We start from the raw sequence: 25,667 nt of genomic DNA, 5'->3' as shown, positions 1-25,667 counted from the left end.
CTCTTCAAACTTCTTTTTTCCACCCTCTTTAAACTTCAGTCATCCTAGTGCCCGCCTTCCCCACTCCCATCAGCCAATCGATGGTTCTCGTTCTCGTCGAGGGTCCGCCCCCTGTCCGCCGGGGGCCAATCCCCGGCGAGGGAGTCGAGCGCTGGGGCTCGTTCCCAAGCGCCTGGCCCGTGACGGCAGCGCGCCGGGCGCCGCGCGGCGGGAGGGGGCGGGGCTCTGGATGAGGGATGGGCGAGGGCGGGGGGAAGGGTAGAGGGAGGAGGAGGAGGTTGCGGCGGGTTTGAAAGCGGCAGTTTCCTGGCAGCTTGGGCAGGCGTTGGTCTCCGCGCTCCAGCTCCGCAGCGGCCACGATCAATCCTGCGACGGGTCTACGCGCGCTTCTGCGCGCCCCCGACGGATTTTCCCGTTCCGGCTCTTCCCCCTTCACCTCCCCGCCCCCCTGCTCCTGCCTTTCCCGCCGCTCCAGCGCGGAGCTCGGGGGCCAGCCGACGGCTGTGACCCCGCCCGAAACCCCTCTGGAGCCGCCTGGGGACAATCCTCTTCTCCTTTCTTCAGCCTAACCCGGGGTGGCCCTCGCGGACCCCGGCCAGCCCCAGGGAGCGCCGCCAGGAGGGGCGTCCGAGGGGCGTCTCGGGGCTTGGAGCGGCCCGGCCCCCAGCGGGCTGTGGTGGTGGGGGGCGCAGGAGCGGCGAGGACCCCCCACGCCGGGCTGCGCGGGCCGCCCGGGGCCCCCAGGCTGAGAGGGGGCCGGAGCGGCGCCCCCGCCGCCCGCGCGGGGTCTCCCCCATGGTGCAGCGGGGTTCGGGATGTCGAAGACGCTGAAGAAGAAGAAGCACTGGCTCAGCAAGGTGCAGGAGTGCGCGGTGTCCTGGGCCGGGCCCCCGGGCGACTTGGGCGCCGAGATCCGGGGCGGCGCGGAGCGCGGCGAGTTCCCCTACCTGGGGCGGCTCCGCGAGGAGCCCGGCGGGGGCACCTGCTGCGTCGTCTCGGGCAAGGCGCCCAGCCCGGGAGATGTGCTGCTGGAGGTGAACGGGACGCCTGTCAGCGGGCTCACCAACCGGGACACCCTGGCTGTCATCCGCCACTTCCGCGAGCCCATCCGTCTCAAGACTGTGAAGCCAGGTACGCCGGCCCTGCGGTTCTGTCGCGGGGATGGGGCGGGTGATGGTGGTGGGGAGTCCGAGATGGGCGTCTGGGGACCCGCGGCCCCACCCCACCGCTTATCGTCCGGGGTAATCTTAGACCTCCTAGGTGTGCAGGACTCCCTGTCGAGGAGGAGGGGTGGTGGTGGTGATTCCCATTTTGCCGATAGGAAAACTGAGCTCTGGGTTGTCAGGGTTGTTCTGTAAGCTGTCATAGAATTGCCACCAGAAGCTAGGTTTCCTTAATTTGTAGCTTGGTCTCCCACCGCAGTTTTTGACTCGGGAAATAACCAGCGTTTTTCTGCTATCCTTTGTGGGAAAGGTCCTCGGGATTGTAGCATTTTCTTTGGAAGAGTCTTACGCATTTTCTAATAGGGAAAAAGGTTTTTTGTTTTTTTTTTTTTTTTTTTTTTTACTACTGAGGCACTTGGTGCCAAGGTTACCTGGGAAGGCTTAGCTGCTTCAGTGTTTCTTGCACACTAGCAACACCTCAGAGCTGACAGCCTAACTCTTGTCAGTCCAGGTGGTTCAGTTATCTGGGTACCGGTGTTGTACAATATGTGGTTTGTGGCAGAATGGTGTGTTCTTTCAGGGAGCTGTTGAATAGCCTGGGTTTCGAAGGAAGACGTAGGTACCTCTTGGAGTAAAATCTTTTGTAAATCTTTGATTTTACAGAATTTTGTTGAAGTGTGTTGCAAAGGCCCCCGTCGCCCTGGTGTCTTTTTTGCTAGTAAAATCTGCTGCAAAGCTCGTTACATTTATGGCATACAGTTTCAAAGCATTGATCAGACTGTGTACAGTGAAATCTGATAGTAGGTAATAGCCCTCTTGTATTTGTTGTCGACAACATCGCTGGTAGTTTCATCATTGGTAGAATATGGTTTTGTTTTCTGAGATGTTTGTAGGGGAAGAGAATTATGACTACAACGTTATTAGAAATCATAGTGTTTTTGCTGAATGTGCTCTGCTGAATACACAGTGCATGGAAATATAATGGGCTGCTTCATTATAACTTGGGATAGAAAAATCAGTCCATCCCTTCAATGAAAAAATGCTAGAAAATTCTGGAGAAAGAATTTAACATGTTATCTTCCTCACAATTTTTCCTTCTTTCTTTCTCAGCAGCTCACTTGGGAAATATCTCTTATTTAATAGTCCTTAGGCTTAATGGGAACTGATGGTTTGTGGTGCAATATACATATGTGTGTGTATCGTGGGTGTACACATACGTACACACATGTCCCTGAAATCTTAAATTAAGATTTTCTTCTTACGGTCTGTTCCATCTCATTCATTTTAAATTTATGGATTTATGCGAAGCTTTCTTTTTATTGTTAATTTTTAAAACTTTGACAGACTTTAAACATCTTTTTCTGTATAGTTTTGTAAATTTAAGATTTCTTTCTTAATTCAGACTTTTAGAGCCATTGTGAAAGGTAGAGGAAAGGTTTTGGGGGCTGTAATTCAGCTAGTCAGGCACTCTCTAATATCCAAAATACTATATATATATAGCACTTGCTGGTCTAAGTGCCATATGGTTCAAATCCCTTGAGACAGGGAATAATGAGAATATTTATATCATTGCTTTGTGTCTTGTTTTCATTAGTGGGGGGCATATATGAGAGTCTGTTACTTTCAAAAATAGTTTAAAAGTTGATTGGAGGAAGTTAATGTGATTCTTTTAGAAGACTGGGGAAATGTATCTTTAATTGACATTAGTCTGGTCGCATGTTATACATTTTCTCAAGCTTTATATAAAATTTAAGAATGTAATTCAAAGTTTAGAGTATATTGAGTAATGCTAATTGTGTCAAAAAAAAATCATATGCCCCAGAATGTAGTTGACATTTTTATAGTAGTCAGAATTTTCCCTCTTAACAACTGCAGATACTGCCCTATTTTAAATATTTAGCCACAATAAATAATTTATATTAATGGGTGTAGCACATTTTATAATCATTAATAATAAAAGTTCTGAATACTACACCTATTTTTTAAAGATATACTCTACTTCAGTAATTTCTAAAAGATACCACTATATGTCATCTGAGATTAATATTCTTGTTTCTGAGCAACTTGTTAATAATCTCTTTTAGAAAATAGTATTCTTTGTTTCTTAATGGCCTCATATTAGGCATTATATTAAATGGCTTTCTTAAATGGCTACTTAAACATTTGTTATAAAATAGGATTTTTGCAGGTTAATCACATGACTTTAAATATTAGAAATTAAGAACTTGAGGTTATTTGTAAAACTTCAAGTGTGATTAGAAACAGCATAAATATTATCTCCAGAGGAGACAGATTGTATCCTGTTGGAATTAAATTTGAAAAGTATGAAAATACAGAGTAAGGGAATTTAAAAAGGAACTTGTCGTCCACATTGGGGCTTTTTTCCCCCTTTTACCTTAATTTTGTGAGAGAAATGGATTTTTCAATTCAATAAAGTATTGTAAAGTGTATTTAGCATTCTGTCTCTTGATTACTAACTCTTTATCCAACTGTATTTATAACACGTCATTGAGAAACTAGCACAATGCAAGAGTAAATCCAGCCATTGCTATAAGATGTATTATTAGTGGGGAATGAGCTCATACTGTCTTCTGACAAAGTCCACAGTGGAAGGATGAGCTGGGCTGTAGTATATGACTGTTGTAGAGCTGTTTCTTTCGTGATTTCTCCTTTCATCTAGTAGATATTAAAGGGAACCCAGCCAAAGCGAGTACCATCACCCAGAGGACTTAATGAGGCTTCTTTCTGGCAGTGACTGTCTTTAGCTTTGACTTGGGGTTTTATTTATTTACTTTATTTTGTTATAATCTGTAATGGAGATTTGAAAGTAACTCTTTAAAATCCGATGCCTATGAGGCTTTTGTGAGAGAATTAGGAAATTTCTTACTGAAATCTTACTGTGAATGTAGTACTTAGTACTTCCTTGCCTCACGTATTGCTTGGCCCAACACGCCACCTGTTTCTTAATTACAACCTTGTCATTTTCTGCAGAGAGAAAAGTTTACACTTGAATTTGAACTTTGTATTTTCCTGTAGTGGAGGACGTTGAACTTTGGACCTTGGGTGGAATTGTTTCACATTATAGTCCCGTGACCAGGATTACTTTCTTTGATTTTACTTTACAGTATATTTTTAAACAATTCCTATTCTGATTAATGATAGAAGTAGTTAATTTTGTTCTAAAATTCCCCAACCTATGCACGTGCAATGTTATGGAATATTTGCTTCAGATACCTTGAACACATACTTTAGCAGTTGTAAATTATGTGGGCTTTATTCCAGAGATGAAGTATTGATACAGTAAGTATGTGAAATCTTTGTCTACTGCATTATCATGCACACAGTACATTCAGCTGCCCTGTCTGATACTATATCTAGAGATGAAAATCATGAAGAGCAATATTTCAGTTTGTTTAAACAAAAGCTTATTTGAAACAGATCTTGTGTAATGCTAATTAAATCCAGGTAAAAGTCTTCACTGCTGACTCTTTGAGACATCCGATTTATAAGGGAATTTCGTTAAAATGAGCACATCCCTAGAAATACTTTCTCCATTGGTGAAGATACATTACTAAATGCTTTTAAGTAAGGGTGTTTATGTTACACCAATAATGAATAACTACCCCTTTCTTGTCTTAACGTTTGGATCTTTTTGTTAGTCTTTTTGGTTTAGTGGGTAATTTGGGGATTTCAGTCAGTTTTGTTTAGACGGTTGTAACATTTAAATAAGGGGAAGGTGAGAGAAATTAGAGTTAATTGCTAGCCTCCTAGGTTTGCAACACAGACATTTTCTTTACCTTTTCTCAGACACTAGAAACAAGAGACTGGGTGAGGCAGCCCTTTTGTTAGGGAAAATAGCATCAAATTTTCATAAACCTTAAATTTGAAATGTTCCTGCTTTTCCAAAATTTGATTGCAACTTTTTGGGTCTAAAGTTGGTTTGAATACCTCAAGTTTCGAGTTCTGGGCTCTGTTCATTGACACCTTCAATGCATGTGGCTGCTGGGCTTATTATACCCCAGTGGCAGAACAGACACTTAACATTGGCCCTTTCAACTTGCAGATCATTTTTATTTTATTCAGTTTAATGCTGAAACTGATTTTTTGGAACATAACTCTATGTCCCTGAGGAATGTAAACTGTTTTTCTTCTGAGATCCTGGGATGTACTTTATAAAACCTCTTGTTATGAGAGACAGATTTCAGTGATTTTTTTTTTCTCCTTCTGGTCTCTAATTTATATAAATTTACGGTAAAACAGATCTCCTACATTTGTTCAAGCACCTGATTTATGAAGTCAGTGCATAATCTTCTTGGGTAAATAGTTTCATATAATGTCTTTACAAAGCACTTACGGGTTATATAGTAAACTCTCTGGGCACTTAGTGTTTGGGGAGTGTATTGTAGGGGAATTTCATTTTTATGAACCATTTTAGTATTACCTACCAATTTCAGACTCTGCCAGTTTCCGAGTCAATATTTGGTTTGTGATTTGGCAAAGAATAAATGTTTTCATATTAAAGACTAGAACTGTTTCTCCTTTAACTAATTAATAATTTTTGTTTCCGTTAACAAACATTTTAAGAAATAATCTCCTTGCAATACTACATTTTGGTAAGGAGAGTGAATACCCTTAATTTAAAACTGTTCCTAAGGGTAAGATTTTCAGTAGTTCGGCGGCTGGTGGTGTGAGAGACCTGTTTGTGGGGGAAGAGAGGCGAGTTCATTGCTCTCCTCTCTGAACACATTATTCAGAATATTTCCCCAAAAGTGCTCATTTTGCTTTATAGAGAGAAAATTTAAAGCTCTATTACTGGCACATGTTCATTCCCTCCTCAGACATTTAGTGGTGACCCCATCATGTAAGCCAGCACCACTGATATAAAAACATAAAGTATAAAATGAGTCAGAAAAGGTCTCTGTCTTCAGGAAGCTCACAATTTATTGAGAACTTCGCGATTTGCTGGTCAGCAATACCTGTAGTAAAGATTTTTACCTTTTTCACTTTTCCCCCAGTACTTAAACAAAACTCTTTATGTAAGTTTTAGTATGAACTTCGGTAGAAACTAGACCGATTAATTGGCTGCCCAGCATGCTGTCCTAAAAAGTGGTGTGGAGTTGCATCTTAGAGAGAAAGGATTCTCAAGTCATTACAAAAAGAGGGAAATCAAATACAAATGAAATTATCTTTTGAAAAGTTCTCAAATTTAAATTGCCCTTAAAATATATTGTATTTGTGTTTTATGTACAGTGTATTTTACAATACAATCTGTTTTATTTTACAGTGTATTTTATACATTGTGTTTGTATTATTTATATTGTACCCTACAATTTTTAGGACGTGTCCTACATGCCTCTTTTCCACCCATGCTGGCAACAATTGCTCTATTTTGGTTGAACACCAGATGAAGTAGTTTGCTCAAAAAAGATGTTTCACAAAAAAATGGCTCTCTCTTAATTCTAAGAGATTATCCTTACCTGGATGTGCATAGTGAATTTATAGAGGTTAAATGTGTACATGAGGTGAAAGAATGGTTTCATTCTTTTTCATATCTTGTTCGAGTCCTTGCCACCTGCCCTTATTTTCAGACTTGGATGATTGGGGAGTAGGTGAGAAGCAGAGCAGAAGCAAAACACAGAGCCGGAATGGTCAGTACCAGAAAGTCTATAGTATAGTCCATCTCTGTAGTTTTGTGTATGTGTGTAAAACCACAAAACCCATGTTACAGCATACTTAGAAAATACAGGCGAAAATCATACTGTTTAAATGTGTAGGTAGTTCCATTATGAATTGTGTCCTATAAGTTTTTTTCTTTTAATTAGAACTTGAAATGTTTGTTCTTCTACAAATAATGCAGGTAAGGTGCCTAATGCTCTTTCCACCTTCAGCCTTACTCAACGCAAAATGTAATACTGTGAGTATTTTTATTTAGCCCATAATGTAGCTGCCATATTCCCATTAGTTCTATACTTTACGGTTAATTGGCTTTCTTGGGTTGCCTTGGAAGCCTAGCCAGTTTTATGGGAGAATGCAATTTGCTACTGTAGTAAAAAGGAACTGGAAATATATTTCCACTTTAACCTTGCCTGCTCTTTTGTTAGAATCACAGTTGACTGGCTTCCAGTGGAAAGGGTAGCACTATTACATCTCCATTTCCCCCTAACCCTAGCAATTTAATCGCTACGCAGCTGCATTGCAGTGGGCCCCAGGAGCACTTTTGCCCCCTCCCATCCCAATTTCAGTCATCCCAGCGTGGCCAGGAGAGATGGACTATGTTTTGAGGACCATAATTTGACTTGTAACATAACTAAATACCTGAGAAAGGACAGACTGTGCCCATAAATTGTACTTTGTTTTATCAACACTCATACTGGACATTACTATTTTAGAGACTCAGAAATATAGAGAGTTAAATAAACTTTTCTGTCGTAATTTATTTGGGGTTTAGGATTTTTAATATTATGGAATGGGAATTGAAAAGAAACTTGGCTTCAGATTTAATAATTAGGATCCATTCTGTTTAGAGGCTTCCCTTCCTCTTGTCTTGGGTATGCAATATGAACGTAACCGATCTACTTAATTAAAATTTTCTGGCATCTTAGGCCTTTTGCTATATTTTTTTGCAGAGAATTTTAAACACATAACTATTTTTCTTCAGGGAAGTTTATGAGAGGCTACCCTGTATCTCATTGTTGTTCTGATTGGGAATTACATGTGACTGTGAAAAATTGGATTTTACTATACATGATGACATTGAACAGAAGTGGTTTTATAAAATGAAAATACTTCAAAAGGGAGGAAAAATAAATATTTATTAATCAATGCTTTATCTCTGAATTTAATCAAATAGAATTATGTTAAACTGGCTTTGAGTTCCTTCTAGTAAAATAACTTGAAAAAAAATCCACTTTACTGGAGTAGTTATTACTCTTTGGATGTGGTTATCCTGTTTGCAGCAGGTATCTTGTGATATGTAGCTTAGATTTCAGCAGGAAGGGAAAGAAATTCCTAATTCACATCAGTTTCTGTGTTTGTAAGGATTCTGTACTGAGAATCCTGACAGAAACTCTGAGATTAATTGAGGCGAAGAAGCTGATTGGCTTCCATACGTGAAAACCCAGACACAGGACAAGTATGAGCTAAACTAGGTTCCCAAGGATTGTTACTTGACTCTCTTGTCCTCCAGGTTGGCTTCTTTCTGAGTTCAGCCTTGTGTAGCAGAAAAGGCAGCTCTCAAACCCCCAAGTCATGAAGAGTCCTTAAAGCGTCTCGTATTTTTTCTGGAGTCCAATAGCACATCAGATCTCATGCAGGGACTTTGGCCTTCACAGATCAGTTGTGGGGAGAGAGGGCTGTGGGGTACGGTGATGGGTCAGGCCTGGGGATATGTCCACTCTTGCAGCTGGCTGTGGAAAGCACAGTGTGGTTAATAACTGTAGCAGAACCCCAAGAGATAAGGGAGGGTTAGTTCCTCAAAGGATGGAATGATGGGAGGCAGCACTGCAGGAAATGGCCTCCTTTAAAACATTTAATCTCTCCTGCTTTGAAGCCAACAGCAGTACACGGTTGTCATAAAGCTATCATTTTTAAAGGCCAGACATTGACTGTAGACCACAGCTGAGGCATTGATTTTACTCACATATTTTACTTAAATGTTATCATTTTTTATGTTTTTTAATCTAAAATGCTGTTTTATATAAATGCTGTTTCTTAGAAAAATTGAGATGTTGATACCTTAATGTGCACAATTTAAAAGTGCTGCTTGTAGTTTTTCTTCAGTTTCCTTTGAATTTTTTTTAAAGTATCAAATGAGAGTCTCTAAATCATTGCTGCTTGTTCTTAGGTAGATAGAATACTTTGGAGGATCATTTAATTATCTTTGGCATGATTATTAGTCTAATTAATGCAATTTTAAAACTTAATACTGGAAGTGAAATTCTAAACCAATTGCTTTCTGAGGTGTTTTCGCTTTTAAAACAATGGTCTTTTTAAACATAAATTGAGACTGAATTTTTATTGTATTGTTTCTAAGGGCTCCTTAACAAAACTTTTTAACCATAATTGTATAGAAGTTATACATAAAGGATCTACTTCACTGACTCTGAACTTTGAAACACTGCTTAAGAGTGAAATAGGAATCTGTTTACTCATCAAAAAGGCTATTGGCATCACTGTAGAGTCTGACCACCTTTGTTAAGTTTTTTCCACCTCCACTTGGGGAACAGAGGTACTTGGGGTAGAGGTGGAGGGTTGAAAGATAGGGGCAGGTTCTCTGAATATCTTTTCACACTGTTTTTATATTCAAATTACTGTATTAATGCCTTCAACTTTGCCATAAAAACAATAATTTTGGTATCAGCTGTCAGTTTATGTATGACGTGCACAGTAGGAGTTTGCAGTCTGCCAAGTGTTGTTTGGTGGTTGGACCTTTAGTGAGTGTTAGATGTTGCCAAGGTTATTGGTAAATACACTTATTGTGCATAAAAACATCCATGGAATTGGGTGTAATTTGTCAGTAAGAATTATGGCAGGGGCTTTGTATTTTTAGATTAGTTTATTGTCTCTCTTTGGATATCTTTAGACCACATTTGGAAAATCACTGCTTCTACTGCAGAAGCCTGCTAGGACTAGAGTTCTCTATTAATTCCATGTATTGATGAATTAAGTCATGAAATCTGTTAAAATAATATAGTCTTTCTCACAGAGCTGTATCTTAACCCACTTCTGTAACTTTTGTCTGAACACTTTGTCAAAGTATTATTATCAATTTTAGCTAAGGTTACTATTCATGATTTTCCATGTTTGATCTCAGTTGGAATGTACATGCTAATGAAAGATTCATTAAAAATCAACTACACTTCAATAAAAAATAAAATTAAGAAAAATAAAGGATTCAATTCCCTTTGAATAGAGTTAGATTTGCTAACTAGAGCTATCTCACACTGTAATGCTGATGAGTGACACATCGACCTCCCTTTGGTGGCAACTCTAAGTTGACAACCTTGCTTTACGTCTAATAGGAATATTCTGACTTGGGGACTTGTCATGATAATGCTATTTACTGAGTAACAACCACAGGTCAGGAGTTATCTGCCCGTCTCATTTGGTTTATAAGGATGGACGTGTTGGCATACGTGTATTCCCATAAAGAAGTTCTTATATTATTCTCCGTGAGTCAGGGATTATCATCCCCTTTTTACACATGAGAAAGCTGAGGCTTGGAAAGGTGAACATGCACAAGGTCACACAGACTCATGGGGATGACTGTGAACTGAAACGGTTTTGAATCTTTCCCTTCACATTCCAGACAGAATATTATTTCATTATGTCTGAAAAACCTCTCCCACTTCCCTTTTGTCTATTAAAGGGAAAACCCCCACAGTTCTGAATTGTTCGAGTGGGTGTTCAATGCAGTAAAACACTGGGCAAGTACTTAAAATAAAAGCTTCATTGCTTGGTTCCGTTTCTAAACAAAGTTGTGACAGTGCCATCGGATGTGTACAGCTCAACTGCTGATAAAGAAGCTGTTTCTAAGAATTACTAATCAAAGTTAGCCTTAATTCTTCTTACCTTTGTAAGAAATATTTTCAGCAGTTATATGTAAAAGCCTAGATACTTTTAGGATAAATATATGTGTAAAAATGATATAGTTGATACTGGAAAGAATATCTTGTTCTTGTGTTTCCTGTCCACTTGCTCTAAAGTTTTCTCCCCGGGAAGGGGTCTGTTAGACAGGTAGCCTAGAAAATGTTCTGAAGGATGGAAGAGTATGTTCTGGAATTAGAAATTTTTAATAAGTATTCAGACTCTGTTCAGAGTCGACTTGGCTTAAATAAAACTTAGCCTAGCTAGATAAAAGAATAACTCATTGTAGTCAAGTCAGTCTCTCTTTTTCCAGCCTTCAAATACCGCACAGTAAGGTGGTTCTTTTGAAGAGGCAGTTAAAGCAGATTGTGGAGTGTGGGCACCTCTTGTTAATCTTCAAGTGTTTATGCTGTTAGATTTTCTGTCTGGGCCGAAAGTCAGTCCCTCAACTGCAAGGAGCCATAGCAATCCAACCGGTACCCTTTGTCTAGAGATAAACAAGTTGAGGTTTGGCAATGGTAGGTAACTACTCGGGGGTCCTAGCATGAAGCTGACAGAGCAGGGTCTGGAACTCGGGTTCCTTTTATTGTTTTGGTTTCTGGTATACCACTTTCTGTAAGAAACTCATGAAAGAAGAATTAGCCTGCTGACCATATTCTGTCTCTTTTATGAAATCTGCATTCTTTTGGAATTAAGTATAGCAGGCTGACTCCGTTTGTCAGGCCCTCAGCATGTATGAGTGTCATTAGAGGCACTGGTAACCCAGAAATTGGGAGCACAAGAAAGAATTTTAATCACTATATGCCACAGGTTGTCAAGGCGTTTTTAGCCTTCCATAGCGCTGTAGCTTATGGTTAAGACTTAAATAGTCAGAAAATTGTTAGCTGGTGTAACGGCTGAATACTTAAGTATCTTTTGTTGTTAGTTGTTTTAGCTTTGAAAAATTATTTTTCCTATCAGAAAGATTCTTCGCCCTGCTTTCGGGGAGTCCATCTGAATGGGTGTCCCATGCCTGTGCCTGCCATGCTCCGGAGGGGTGATGAATTCATGCAGTTTAGATCCTGGCTATGCTTTGGCTTTTTTCCGTCTTGACTGACCAGGGAATCCAGTGGGGGAAGATGAGTTTTAAGGCCCGGGACTGCTCAGGGGTGTGGTGGGTGCACTGTCAGGGGCACTTTTGGCTCAAGGTCCCTGAGCTTGTCTGGCTGTGATGTTTGTTGACATGACTGCTGTGTCTGAGAGGAGGGACCGTGCTCCTGTGGGTATGGGACAAGTGGCTGTCTCAGGACACAGGGAGCTGGCCACAGCAGAGGAGAAGGTTATCACCTCTGTGAGGCAAAACTGAAGGAAGGGCTTGACGTGGCCGTTCTGGGGAGACTGATGGGAATGGTGATGTCTTGCTTGGGCTCTTTGTACATCTGTGAAAGAACAGCACTGAGTGCAGACATGAAAAACTCTTCCTGTAGACTATGAATCTGCCATGTGCCCTTTGCAGTATCAGTCAGGGTTCGGTGTAGAAACAGGAGGGATGTGATGCAGGGAGTGAGTTGCTTGGGGAATCTTTGGAAGCGCTCGAGGGCTGGGCTGCAGGCCAGGCCCCTGAGAATGACTTTCAGGATACCTTGGAATGACTCGCCGTGGGAGCTGCCACCTCTGCCACAGTCAGGAAAGTGGCTATCAGGGGGTTGCCACTGAAACCACAGCAAGAAAATACCGCTGTGGCTGTGATCAAGGGGATCACAGCAGCCCCTGCTGTTGCCATCGTAACTGCTTGAAGTTTGAAATTTAGCTTCTCCGTGATGCCTGTGAACTCGTGACTAGACGCTGGAATGCTTGGTCTGGCACTACTGCTCCTGCCACTGTCCCTCAACACCCACGAAACTGGAGACTAGACACTGACATGTGTGTGGCCTTCTTTGCTAGCTGAAAGCAGCTAAAAGCTGTAGCTAGGCTGGCAGGGCTCAGCCTCACTTCTGCCTTCTGTTTTCTGTGTCCTGCATCTTAATGGTTGAATCAGATTTGCATCCTGAGCACTACCTGTGAAAGGAGTCTAGAAAACTTAGTTTTTAATTTCCCAGCCTCTGCATTTCAGGAAGGCATACTGTAAGGAGGTGGACGCTCTGTGCATCTTATTAAATACGGTGTTTTCCATGCAGTATAGACCTTTCTTGAAAACTCATTGTCATTTCTGTGAGCTTCTCTTTCTGAAATGGCCAATAGTTGGAAGGATCTAGGCCTGATGGGTTTTAACATCTGCAGTGGCCTTTTGTGTGAGGTTAGCTTGTGTCTGTCCGACCTGCCGTCTCTGCTGCTGTGACGTCTCTGTTTTACTTTACTTGATCTCAGCCTCCGCTGCAAGCCACAGGCATCCAGGGCATGGAAGGCACCTCCACTGAAGCAACCAGTTCATAGACTGGTCAGCAACGTATGATTTCTGTGGCTTAAAAAGATGAATGGGGCCAGTAAGAAGCTTTCCTGGGGATTTGAACTAAGACAAAAAGGAAAGAATTTTCAATTGGGGTTGGAGCTTCAGCTGAGAGGTTTTGCAGAGCTGCCCTGGAGTTGACGTGTACTCTTTCGGGAGATTGATTGTTACATTTTCAGGAATTTTGTGAGTCAGTTGTTCAACACAGCCATTTAAAGAAAAATTAAGTTGTATAAAATTACAATTAACCAAATTATATTTAAAACAAAGGTACTTTACTGTTCAGAATTAATCATTTTCTTAGGATTTTTCAGCTTTAGTGAGATATAATTGACAAAATTACAGTATGTTTAGGGTGAACAACGTGATGATTCAGTATGCGTATGCATTGTGAAAGGATTCCCGCAACTGGGTTAACACATCCATCACCTCACTATTTACCTTTTCTCTTTCTTTTTGTGAGAACACTGAAATTCTACTCTTAGTGAATTTAAATTAAACAATCAGCTATAGTCACCACGTTGTACCTTGGATCCTCAGACCTTTTTCATCTTACAACTGAACATTTGTGCCTCTTACTACTTCCCCCACCCCCCAGGCCCCGGCAACCACCGTTCTACTGTTTCTTTGAGTTCGACTACTTTTTTTTTAAGATTCTGTGTCATTTCCTAATTATTTCACTATATTTGACTGCCATCTGTGCTCTCGAGTTTCTTTACATCTATTCTGTCTGTAGGACAGAAATACTGTAGAATGGTTCGCCACCGCACTTACCTTCCCAGCTCTGTTTTCACTCCTGTCACGGCCGTGGTGGGAGTTGTTAGCACTTACCAAGCACAGCCCTGATTGTGGGGCTGGGGCTGGAGAGTCAGGGTTGGAAAGGCCACGCTGAACCGTGTACAAACTAAAATTATGGGAGAAGAAACTATGAGTAATAAGAACACACTGATCTAAGTGTGATGTAAGGCTGAGTGGTGTTAACAGCAGGGCACGGGAGGAAAGGGCCCCGACTCTTCTTCCCAGGGTCCGGGTCATTTTGGAATCATCGTGCAGCTCCAGTCTCCAAGGGCTTCGACCCAGCGCTATTCCCTGTTCTTGAATTGTGTGAAATTGTGTGAATTTCTGTGTGTTACAAACCTTCGTAGAAGGCTCTGGGATTTCATTTTATTATGTTTATATGCCTTTTTCTTATGAAGAGCAGACAGCATGTTAAAAATTGGGGTTCACGTTTTCTGGGGTAGAGATGCAGGTAAAGAAGGAAAAGAGAAGTGTGATGGGAGAGAATTTCTGAACGTGGGGGGTGGGGATTTGTAACTTGTAGTTTTTGGTCTATACCCCTCCCCCTAATACATTTCACATTAGAATAAGAGTGAAAACTCCATTAAGGGATGACTATTATAAATATATATATCCATGTAAGTATATTTAAAATATAACATATATATTCTTTGGTATTTTTCGTGTGTAGACAGTGAGTGCCGAGACTCTTGCAGTTGCCCAGACTCACAGAGCAGCTTGTGACTGTATAAATGCCTTAAGCCTCAAAGCCAGAATCCTGGGACGTAGTTGATACCTTCCTCTGTTCTTGTAGCTCTGGCCTCTGCGTTCAGGAGCTGCTCAGGTGTTGACTCTGGATCTGGTCTGTCTGTGTCTGTAACTCAGAGCCTCAGCCTCCTCAGTGGCCTTTGATCAGCTGCTCTCTCTGCGCATCTCTCCAGCTTTGTTTTCTCTTTACTCTGATTGCTTCTCCCACGCTTCTCTGCTTTCCAAAGGAAAAACGGACCTTATATAGATCCTGCCAGCCAATTGCAGTGCTCCCAAACTTCTCCCTGGGGAATTGTCCAATCTCAGGCGGCAGGTGTACGCCGAGGGTGGTATTCTTCTGCCTTCGGTTATGTTTGTCCATGCATAGGTATTCAGAAGCTGCTCTTTACCCCCAGTGCATGAGTGTATGTATTTTTTCTATTTCTTCATTTGGAAATATTCCAGAAACCAGATCTCTAAATAGATAATATTTTACTGTTCATTTGGTATCCTTGTTTTAGAGATTCAAACTGGACTGCTTTTAGTAAACCAAACTTTCTTCTTAAAAGTCATTAAAAATAGTGATTAGAGATGGATCTTTGAAAGGCCAATAGATAATCTCTTGGGATAATTTCTTGCTAAATGAAAGAATAAAAAAAATTGTCCAATTGTGGCATATTAGCCCACTGTCAGTGTTGTAATGCAGATGAGAATTTCATCACTACCTTTAATGTAGTAAGGAACCTCTTATTATAAGTAAATAATGTAGGAATATTTTATCATTACAAAAAATACGAAAATTTTTCTTATGACCTGCAGTTTGCAAACTTTTCACCTCCCAAGATGCTATTTTTCTCCATCCCTGTCACTGGTGGTGATTGAAGAAACATCTATGTGAATTACATTGAAAGCTCTCAGCTATTCTGTGGTCATTTTCTAACTTTGGGAGCCCGGCTAGATGAGGGCACATGATCAGAATTTCTTCTTTGTTCTTATGTGGAGCCCCCTCTCTGTAAGCAGTGGTATATACAGCCTCACCGAGATGTTCCTAAGTTTCCTGAAAGAGCAGTTGTGCTAGAGTGTAGTCTGCGTGTACCAGTTGGCTCTGTTCCTTTCTTGCCCGGAGTTTTTACATCAAATTGTTGTAGGAATCTTTTTATCAGGGAGAACAGGAGTACTTGTTTGTTGTTCTTGTTTATTTATTTGTTTTTTTGAATAATGTAACTAAATAGAAACACAGGATACAGGTAACTTTATATATCACAGTTTAGGACTACTTGTCTTTATTATATTAATAGACATAATACAAGACAGAGAAGAAATTATAACCTCCAGTCCATCTTTTGGTCAAATAAATCTAAGTAGACTTTTAGTGAACTGTAATGGGAGTTTATTTTTATTTTATTCATGACACTTGTTTGTAACAGGCTTAGAATATTTATAATTTGGAATCACTGACCTAGTTCTATTTCTCATGATTATAAAGCTGTTAATTCACCCATAGAGGTAACAGTCCTGGAGAATGGGACCAGAAAGAATGGGCCCTTATTAAGTATCAAACTTCAGAAATATACTTGTGTCTGCCTTAAAGGTAAATAGTATCTTGACAAGATGAAATTTGTAACTATAGGTAATAATGCAATATATTCCTAGGTATATGTTATGTGTTGAGTTTGTGCCCTCCCCTCCACCAAGGTATGTTGAAGTCCTAGCCTCCTAACAGCACTGCAGTTTGGAAATAAGGTCATTACAGACATAATTAATTAAGATGAAATCCTCCTGAGTAGGTGGGCCCTTGAGGACAGAGGAGACACAGGTACATAGGGGAGAACACCATGCGACTATGGAGGCAGGTTGAGGTGCTACAGCTGCAAATCAAGGAGTGTCAAGGACTGACGGCCACTGCCAGAGCCCGGGAGCTGGCAAAGAAAGATTCTACCCAGAGTCTCAAAACATGGCCCTGCTAATACCTTGATTTTGGACTTATAGCCTTCAGAACTTTGAGAGAATAAAATTTCTGTTGTTTTAAGACACCTAGTTTGTGGTACTTTGTTACAGCTGCCCTAGGAAACATTTTATATATATATATAATGATGAATATATCCATGTTGTTATTTAAGAAACATCTCAGTTCATTAAAAATATCATCTTTATAGCATATTAAATTGTGGATTAATATGCTATGAGTAGCCAAACATTTTTTATTCTTTCAACAATTAATGTGATAGTTAACAAAAGCTTATTACTGTATAGGTTCCCTAAGTCTTAAGGGCTACAGTATAAAGGAGGAGGCAGTAAGTCCCTTCCTTAAAGCGGTTTCCCTGCTCATGTATGCTGCTCAGCACCATCACTTGACTTTAACTTCCCTTTAGGTGTACTTTCTGAAAAAGGTGATATGTAGATGTTATACTTTGATTATGAAATGAACAGGTGAGAGCTAAACCTGTTTCTCACTGCTTTAGCTAAGGTGGGAAGGGAAAGGAGACTGACTTATTTTCTTTCAAACTATGTTTTGGTTATTTTTTTTAATGATAGAGGAATTTTTAAATCACAAATTAGAAGTTAATGGAATATTTAATATGCTGTGTTTATATTGCCTTTTGGCTTTCTTTCTTCCAAATAATTTCTGGAACTTATGCAAAAGGGAAAAAAAACTACATTGTAAGTAAATGTTTACTGAGGGCAGATGAAATAGCACCACAATCAAATGTAACAATTTAATAGTTTTTTTATTCAGCAGATATTTATTGAGTATCAGCTAAGTGCTTGATAGTGTTCTAGGCATTGGGGACTTAATAAACAAGGCAAACGGGATCTCTTACGCAGTTAAACATTCCCGTTGGAAGATAGATAATAAGAAAATGTAAGCTAGTGCTGTAATAATAATGGTAGCAAAGACTTAACTAGGTCCTCTTATGTGCCAGCTATTGCTCTTAAGTGTTCTCCATATTTAGTCTCACAGTGACCCTATGAAGTAGTATTGTCTCATTTCTGCAGATGAGAAAACCAAGGCACAGAAACGCCAACTCACAGAGTAAGCCCAAGGTTGCACAGTTAGGAACGTACAGAGCTGAACCTTGAATCCGGGCAGCGTGACTGCAGATTCTGTGCTCATAAGCCATATCCTCCACTGCTCTAAGAAGAACAGATCAGGATGATGAGAGAGAGTGTGTCTTCTTTAGATTGAAGGGTCAGGGAAGGCATCCCTGAGGAGGGGGCGTATAAACTGCAAGTTGAATGACTAGAAGGAAAGAGTCTGTTATGTGAAAAATTTTGAGATAAAACATCTCAGTCAAAGGGGGTTGTAAAGTCCAAGACCTTAATGTAAGAACTTAGTGTGTTACAGGAGTAGAAAGGCCAGGGTGACAGGCCCCTAGTAAAGGAGGGGGTGAAAGTGATGGGGGTGAGATCAGAGAAACAGACAGGGGCCAGCGAGGATCTGTAGGCCACAATAAGGGGCTTGGATTTTATTAATTCTTAGCGCCCCTGGAAAGTGTAATCCTGGTGAATGGTTGTCTGGTGTATATTTCAGAAAGTCACTGACTATGATTTAGAAGAGGGCAGGAGTGGAAGAAGGGAGACCTTTTAGTTCAGGTGAGAGATAATGATGGCTTAGACTAGTATAGAGTAGGGGCAGTGAAATGAAGTGTGTGGGTTTGAGATGTTTTGAAAGAGGAAGTAATAGGACTTGCTGATTGATTGTGAGGGAAGAAGAGGAATTCAGGATAACTTCTAGGAGAGGGGCGGGGTAGAGCTCATGCTTAACATGCGGGAGGTCCCGGGTTCAATCCTCAGTACCTCCATTTAAAACGAACAAATACTGGGATTTCAAAATTTGTAGATACCCACAGGCATATGCAGAATAGATAAACAAGATTATACTATGTAGCACAGGGAAATATATATAAGATCTTGTGGTAGTTCACAGCAAAAAAAAGTGACAATGAATATATGTATGTTCATGTATAACTGAAAAATTGTGCTCTACACTGGAATTTGACACAACATTGTAAAATGACTATAACTCAATAAAAAATGTTAAAAACAAACAAAAAAACCTAATTACCCCTCCCCCACCAAAAAAAAAGTTAAAAAAAAAAAAAAGCTAGTCCAGGATAACTTCTAGTTTTGTGCTTTGAGCAACTGGGTGAGTGGTGGTACCATTCCCAGGAATAGAAAAAAGTGGGAGTTGGGGAGGATTGAACAGGTTTACTCTGTGGAGTAGGTATATCCACCTAGATTATTTTCCTAACTTTTCACTCTGCTTGGTTTATTATATGTTTATCCATCTATCATGTATCCTATCTTTTTTATGCACTTCCAAGTAAATTGCAGTCATCAATGTATTCCCTCAAGGAAGATTTTTAAATGGCTATATTTCTCATTTTACAGATGAAAAGATTAGGGCTTGGAGAAAAGTGGTATGTTCAAGGTCATGTAGCTAATTGTTGGTGGATCTAGGATTATCATGCAGGTTATCATTAGTCTAGGATTGTAGTTTGATTATATTTTAACTAGTGAATCTTGAAAAGTGAATTTTGGAAATTAAGTGAATTTTGCTGCCAACTGATTTATGTGCTAAAAATCACTTGGACCCAAATTTCAAAGACAGAATGCAGAGGATGTAGTATTACTATTGCATTTGATTGGATTACAAAGTTAGCTTAGCGATTAGGACTTGTTGGAAAGTACAATATAATGCTGTAGAATTGAGAACATTTTCATATATTTGGTCCAGGAATGTAGCTTGGGATTCTTTCAAGCATTAATCCTCTTGTTGGCAAGGCATTGGCATTTAATTAGCAAATGTTTCTCACATGCCTACTATGCACCAAGTCCCATGCCAGGCCGAGATATGATTCAGTTCCTTTCTTTCAAGGAATTTAGCCTTTGACTTTCCATCTTCTGCTGTATGTTCGTTTAAAAAAATGTAATAAAAGCTGACGTTCAAAAAGGTAGAGAAGCTTACTCAATCTAGACAAAACTTCAGCCTCTCTAGTAAAAATTATATGCATGTGGATGTAGGCTGCAGATTTTTCATTTGCTTTATGTAAGCACCTCATTTTCTAAGGAGTAAGAATATGCCATTTTAGTTTCTGTCTGATGGTATTAACTAGCTCAGTTGTCCGTTGAGTCAGTATCAAACTTGGAAGTAAATAAGGATTTAAGTTGGTACAGAAATAGGAGTAGTGTTTGACTTTAAAAGTTGAACTAATTGTCTTATATTGATGTTATTTTTGTGCTTTCTTGTAAAATAAACACTTTCACTATTTAGTGACTTCTCATCACTTGGATTTTAAAGAAGTTAACCCGATAGAGCATTGTGTTCTTTCCTTGCTATGGTTACTCTCTGCTCTAACATATACTGTCCCTCCAGCAACTCTCAACTTTTTCTAAACAATTTCCAAACTTATTTCTTGTTAGTACACAGTATGGATATTCCCTTATAGCCAAAATAAAGTATTTACCATATTTATTCAAAATCCAATCCCAAACTTATTTCCATCAGATTTTCCTAGGATTAATCTATGACCATTTTTGTTTCTCTACTTTGCAGCCCCAGGATACTTGAATAGCTCTGTTCTTTGCCATTATATATTATTAATTTTATAACTCTTCAGCCCAGTAATTTAGACTCCACCCAGCAGGCTATGGTGAGAATATGTTTAAATTTACTTTAATCAGTGAAACACTCTTTAGCTTGGAAGGCAACTTTGTACCTTTGAAGAAGTTCATCTTGATAGAAAGTTTCAAGAGGAATACATAGTTTACTCTCCCAGATTTGACAAGGAAAAAGAGAAATGAGTGGAATTTAGCTCCTTGGTGGTAAGAATTAGAAAAGTAGAAGGGGAGGAAAAGCCAAAATTGATGTCCATTTGAACCTATTTGAGATACATGTTTCAACTAGTAGTTGACATTTTGAAACCTTCTCTTTTTAAAAACATAGCATGAACATAAAATGACTTTATACAGTTGAATTAAGCAAGTTATATGTCCTTTTTTTTTTTTTTAACTTAAGCTTTGGAAACAAAGTCCAATAAGGAAGTGAGATGTGTCACTGTTACTTATATAGTTCCCCATAAAGTAAATATGTACATAAATTTATAAAGTATAAAATTATCATATATGATTTTCTTTGATATCTCTGGTTTACCCCCATGAAATATTTATGAATTGTTTACACTTAACACAGAAGACTGGCTAGTTTGGTCATAATCAGTACCAGTTTGGTCAGAATCAAGTAGGATGTCTGGGATAAGACTTTAATAACAGCATCCTTTACATTAGAGACAGAGAGGAGGCTTAGGGCTAGATATAGGTAAGATTATAAGGTGGAATTAGCATTTGGTAGCCCCCTCCCTTTTTTCCCCCCTCCTATGCCATCCTCACTTCTGCATCTTGATATTATTTTCCTGTGTCTGTATACTGTCTGCTGACTGTTTACTCTTAGCACCCTCTCCCTGATTGGCACTACACACTACTTGGCATTTTTCCATTATATAACAAGTGTCAAGAAAGTTATCTGATTAAGCTATTCTGTAATAAGTTATACCAAACTGATGTAAGGAACTACCCCTGTTAAACCCACTCAGGGATGTTTTCTCCTTAACCTCCTATGTAACTCCAAATCACAGAATTCAAGCAATGCTGTAAGGACCTTTCCCCAATTATCCCATTAAACTTATTCTGCCTCATTTAACTGAATCCGAAAAGTATAAGAAAGGTGTCTGTGGTTCTTTGCCCCCTTTTATCATCACATTTCTCAGGCGGTTCCACCTCTCTTGCCTGAGGGTTACCTTTCCTGATCTGTCTTTACTAGATTGCTTTCTGTAACAGTATTTTGTTGTTCAAAATAAATTAATTGAGGGAGTGCCCTGTATTTTGAGATTCTTTGTAAGAACTGAAATGTAAGTCAGCTTCATCTTTTCTGAATGACAGTCCTTTTGTGGGATTGGCAGAGCTCTCCTTGTATTACAAAGAGATCTAGTGCCTGAGTTTTGGTTATTAGTTCTAAATTTGAATCCAGCCGTGCCACAATCCTGTATTCAAAAGCTCCGTAGAGTGTAAAGAATCAGGACAAAGAACCACTACTGATCATTTACCACCCAGAAGCAATCATAATAATTACTTTTTCTTTTACTATTTTAAACTTTGGCTGTGACATTCTTAGACACAGGATTACTTGATCAAGAAATATGAACAGTTTTGGGGATCTTGATAACTATCTTTCTGGTTCTGGAGCTAAAACTTGTGCATCATATATAGTTTCTCAGTATCTGTAGAGTTTTATTTTCTCTTTTAGATCTTCTAGCCAAAAAGAGATTTTTTTTCCTCTTTTGATTCCAAAAGCCATCCCTTATTTTGGATTATTTGCTTAATTATTAACTCTACAGGAAAAACCCAGCCCTCACCTCACAGCAGTATCTGTCATATTGATAAACAATCATGATATACCAGGCTGTTAGCTCTGCTTGGGTAGTTAAATGGCCCTGTGAGGTTGCCTAGTACCTGCTGGTGATTGGTTGTAGTCTTCCACACCTAAAATTTTGCCACTGGTAACTGCTTTGATCAACACAAAGTATGGTCCTTTTATTCTGTATGTAACCATCTTCTCTAATTTACATCTTTGGAACTCAAGCCCCCCTTTATATAGCCAGATGGATCTTGTGTAAAAGCAGAAGTAATCTTGGCTATACAACCAGAGTTGTTGATATTTCTGTTTTTAAAAATTGAATCAGTCTTATATTTCAAGTCAGTAAGTAAATTAAAAACCAAAACCAAACCTGGGGTAAGCTACCAATAAATTGCTAAATTGTTTAAATATGTGAACTTGACAAATATAAAACTGTAAACTCTCAGAAACTTAATCTCCTTTTTGTTGAGTGGCAATGTTTCAAAATTAAAGCTGAACTGTTTGGGCACATTGACCTTAATCTAGTGGAAAGCAGTAGACTTTTAAATTGACACATATGCAGCCTCCACCTTAGTCTGCACAAAATGCCTTATTTTTAAATTATTGTTTTTAAACATTGTGTTTTCACTAGCTACTTCTTATAGTATAATTAAGCATCTCTGTATCCTCTGACAAAGTCAGAAGGCTAATTTGTACAAGGCTGATTTTCATGTGTGTCCTTGTACATTTGTGAATTACTGCCTCTGATTACTTACCCATAATCTATTTTAACCTCAGGTAAGTATCTGAAAGTAGGTTTTAAGTCACAATGATTCTCGAAAAGTTGATGAATTAAATGAATTATAAATTTTGTTGGGAATTAAACAAAACTGACTTTTTTGAGGGAATGTTTATTTGTTGGTTTCCTCTCTGAATCTTGAGCAAAAATTAATTTTTAAAGGATGAAGTCGAATTTTCTATTCTATTTAATATCTACATTAAAATAAAAATACATTTACTATTTGGTAATAGTAATAAACAGTTTATAAATTGTCTCAATCCAAGTTAATGTATATTACTAAAGCAGATTCAGATAAATGATGTTTATGTATAAAACACTACTAGGTGTTATAATTAAGATGAATTTCTTTCTTATTTCTAACACTAATTCCAATTGTTATGTGAAATTTGATATATTATTTTCTTAATGAGATCACATGATTACAAGCTTCACAGTATTTGGGTAAAGGTGTTACTAGACTGAATAATGAAAATCTGAAGCAAACCTTTGGTGTTTTCAGAAAATGGAGCAGTTTTAAATCCTAGATCCTCTTCCTTATTATGTTTTTAGCTTTCTTCTAACTGCTTAGTTAGTGGGCTTTATAGCCAGAATAAACAATTATAACTCAGTTGGTCTTTCTCCAAAAGGAGAAAGGAATTTTGGGTATTTCTGAGTTATCTACGCCATTGCTTTCCAGATTGATTAAAATTAACAGAAATTATTCAAATAATGTGTGGGTGAATTTTTATAAACCACCCGTTAGGTGATAGGACATCTAACACTGTCTTATTGGTACCTTTGGGAGGTTTGTATATACCAGCAGTAGCTGAGAATAGTTTCTCCTGTTCCCTAACTTCCCTGCCACTGTTAAAATCCTTTTCACTTTATGCTGAGACTGTTTATGATGCGATCCTCCTTTTCCTCTTTCCTTTTTCACCCCTTCATCACCACATCCTATATTCCAGCCCCAGAATAATGTTTTTTGAGCCTCACCTTTGTTACAGCATTCCCCTTTTCCAAAAAATCCATGACAGTTTCTCTTGTTGCCTACTGAAATCCTCAGGCTAGCACATAAATCTTGCAAGTGTGGACCCAGCTTACTTTTCCAGCCTCTTTCGTTATTGCCGATGAAATTGGTCATTTTTTACTCCTCAATATGCCTTGTACTCCTTTTAACTTTTAAACTTTTAGTTCATTTCCTTACTCCCTCTCCCAGTATCTTCCCTTTCTATAATTTTAAAATCAGTTCATTTTATACTGTCTAGATGAAGTTATATATATAGTATTAGGTCAGATTATGGAGGATTTGAAAACTAGTCAGAAACATTTGCATATATCTTAAAGCCAGATGTTTTTGAGGTGGGATTTATATAATTAATAAAAGAGCATATGACTAATCTGCAACTGGTGTGTAGGAGAGGAGTAGAGATTAGGGTAGAAATCTTTAAAGGAAGAATCATATTTCCCAGGATAGGCAGAACTGGTACTGGGGTAAGGAGGAGATACCTGGTATCAAAGGTAACAAATCTTGAGATAAAAAAGACGTGAGAATATGGAGGAAAGCTGGTTAAGGAGGAATATGATTTAGATTTATTTAAATTATGATAGGATATGAACTGGGTCCTCAGGTTAGGTCCTGAGCCTGAGCATTAAGACACCTTCTTGAATTCAGGATGAAATGCATAAAATTCTATTCAAATAAAAAATATAAAATTACATATTTATTAAGAAAGTATAAGTGTTTATAACGTGTATACAGTACTGTAAATAATAAAGGTGATACTGGCATATACATTATTTTTAATATAACATTAAGTAACTACTGAATTGTCTTTGAATAATTGCCAGTGAATTTAGCAATTAAGAAGTCATTGGTGATCTTTTTTTAAAAATGTCAGCTTTATTAAGATATAATTTACATACAGTAAATTCACCCTTTTTCAGTGTACACTTCTATTGATTTTGATGAATGTATAGTCATGTAAATCACTATCATAAAAATTTAGAATATTTCCACTTCCCATAAAATTCTCTAGTGCCCCTTTGTAGATTGGTGATCTTTGGGGAATGCAGTTTCACTTTGTAATGTAGTTCATCAAAATAAAAATTTTGGGTTTTAACCAATCAGATTATTATAGAAGTAGATTTTTGGAGGTCGAAAATTTGAGACCACATTTCCTGATTTCCAATAGCTTGAATCCCTTACATGTAACTTAATTAAGAAAGGGACTTGATGTATATGTGTACTTTCACTTTTCTGCTTCTTGCTCCACCCCATTCTCCATTTGATTTCCTTCCTAAGATCGCTTTCCTCTCCCGGTCTCAGGTTTGGGCTATGTACTTTTCCTACACGCTTTACTTTCCTCACCCGTAGTGTTTGTCACACTGTTAGAACTGCCAGTGCTTTTGTGTTTCAGCCTCATGTAAGTAGTTCATTGTCATCATCATTATTTTGTCCCTACCACTTAGCTCAGTGACTGGCCTCGAAGGGACTCAATAAGTAATTTCTGAATGAATTTTCCTCGTCACCCGTACTTAAATACTTAAACTAATTGCCAGGTTTTGTCAGTTCTTTGTGTGTAATACTTTTTGTAGTTTCATCCATTCATTCTCATTTTTATATCTACTTTCTTGTCTGGGCTTTTCCCACCTCAGATCTAGGTGGGGGTTGTTTTCGATTTTTTTGCTGTTCTCTTTTATCTTGTATACTATTGCTAATTCTGTTTTATGTAAATTATTCTCTTATCCAGAAACCTCAGCGGTTCCCTGTTGTTTACCAGAGAAAAATATAATCTT

At 38.8% G+C, this 25,667-nt stretch overlaps 1 protein-coding gene across 1 annotated transcript in view; it reads left to right on the top strand.

The window, feature by feature from the left end:
* Positions 1–670: 670 nt before the first annotated feature.
* Positions 671–25,667, top strand: part of MAGI3 (membrane associated guanylate kinase, WW and PDZ domain containing 3) — a 219,058-nt gene continuing 194,061 nt past the window's right edge. The window contains 1 exon segment of the mRNA XM_032486989.1: positions 671–1,131. Coding sequence (XP_032342880.1) covers positions 816–1,131 — 316 coding nt within the window. The 5' untranslated portion in view covers positions 671–815.

The sequence above is a fragment of the Camelus ferus genome, chromosome 9 (assembly GCF_009834535.1).
Source record: "Camelus ferus isolate YT-003-E chromosome 9, BCGSAC_Cfer_1.0, whole genome shotgun sequence".
Taxonomy (NCBI): Eukaryota; Metazoa; Chordata; class Mammalia; order Artiodactyla; family Camelidae; genus Camelus; species Camelus ferus.
The sequence above is the reverse complement of the archived record's forward strand: the minus strand, read 5'-3'. Positions and strand labels throughout refer to the sequence as shown.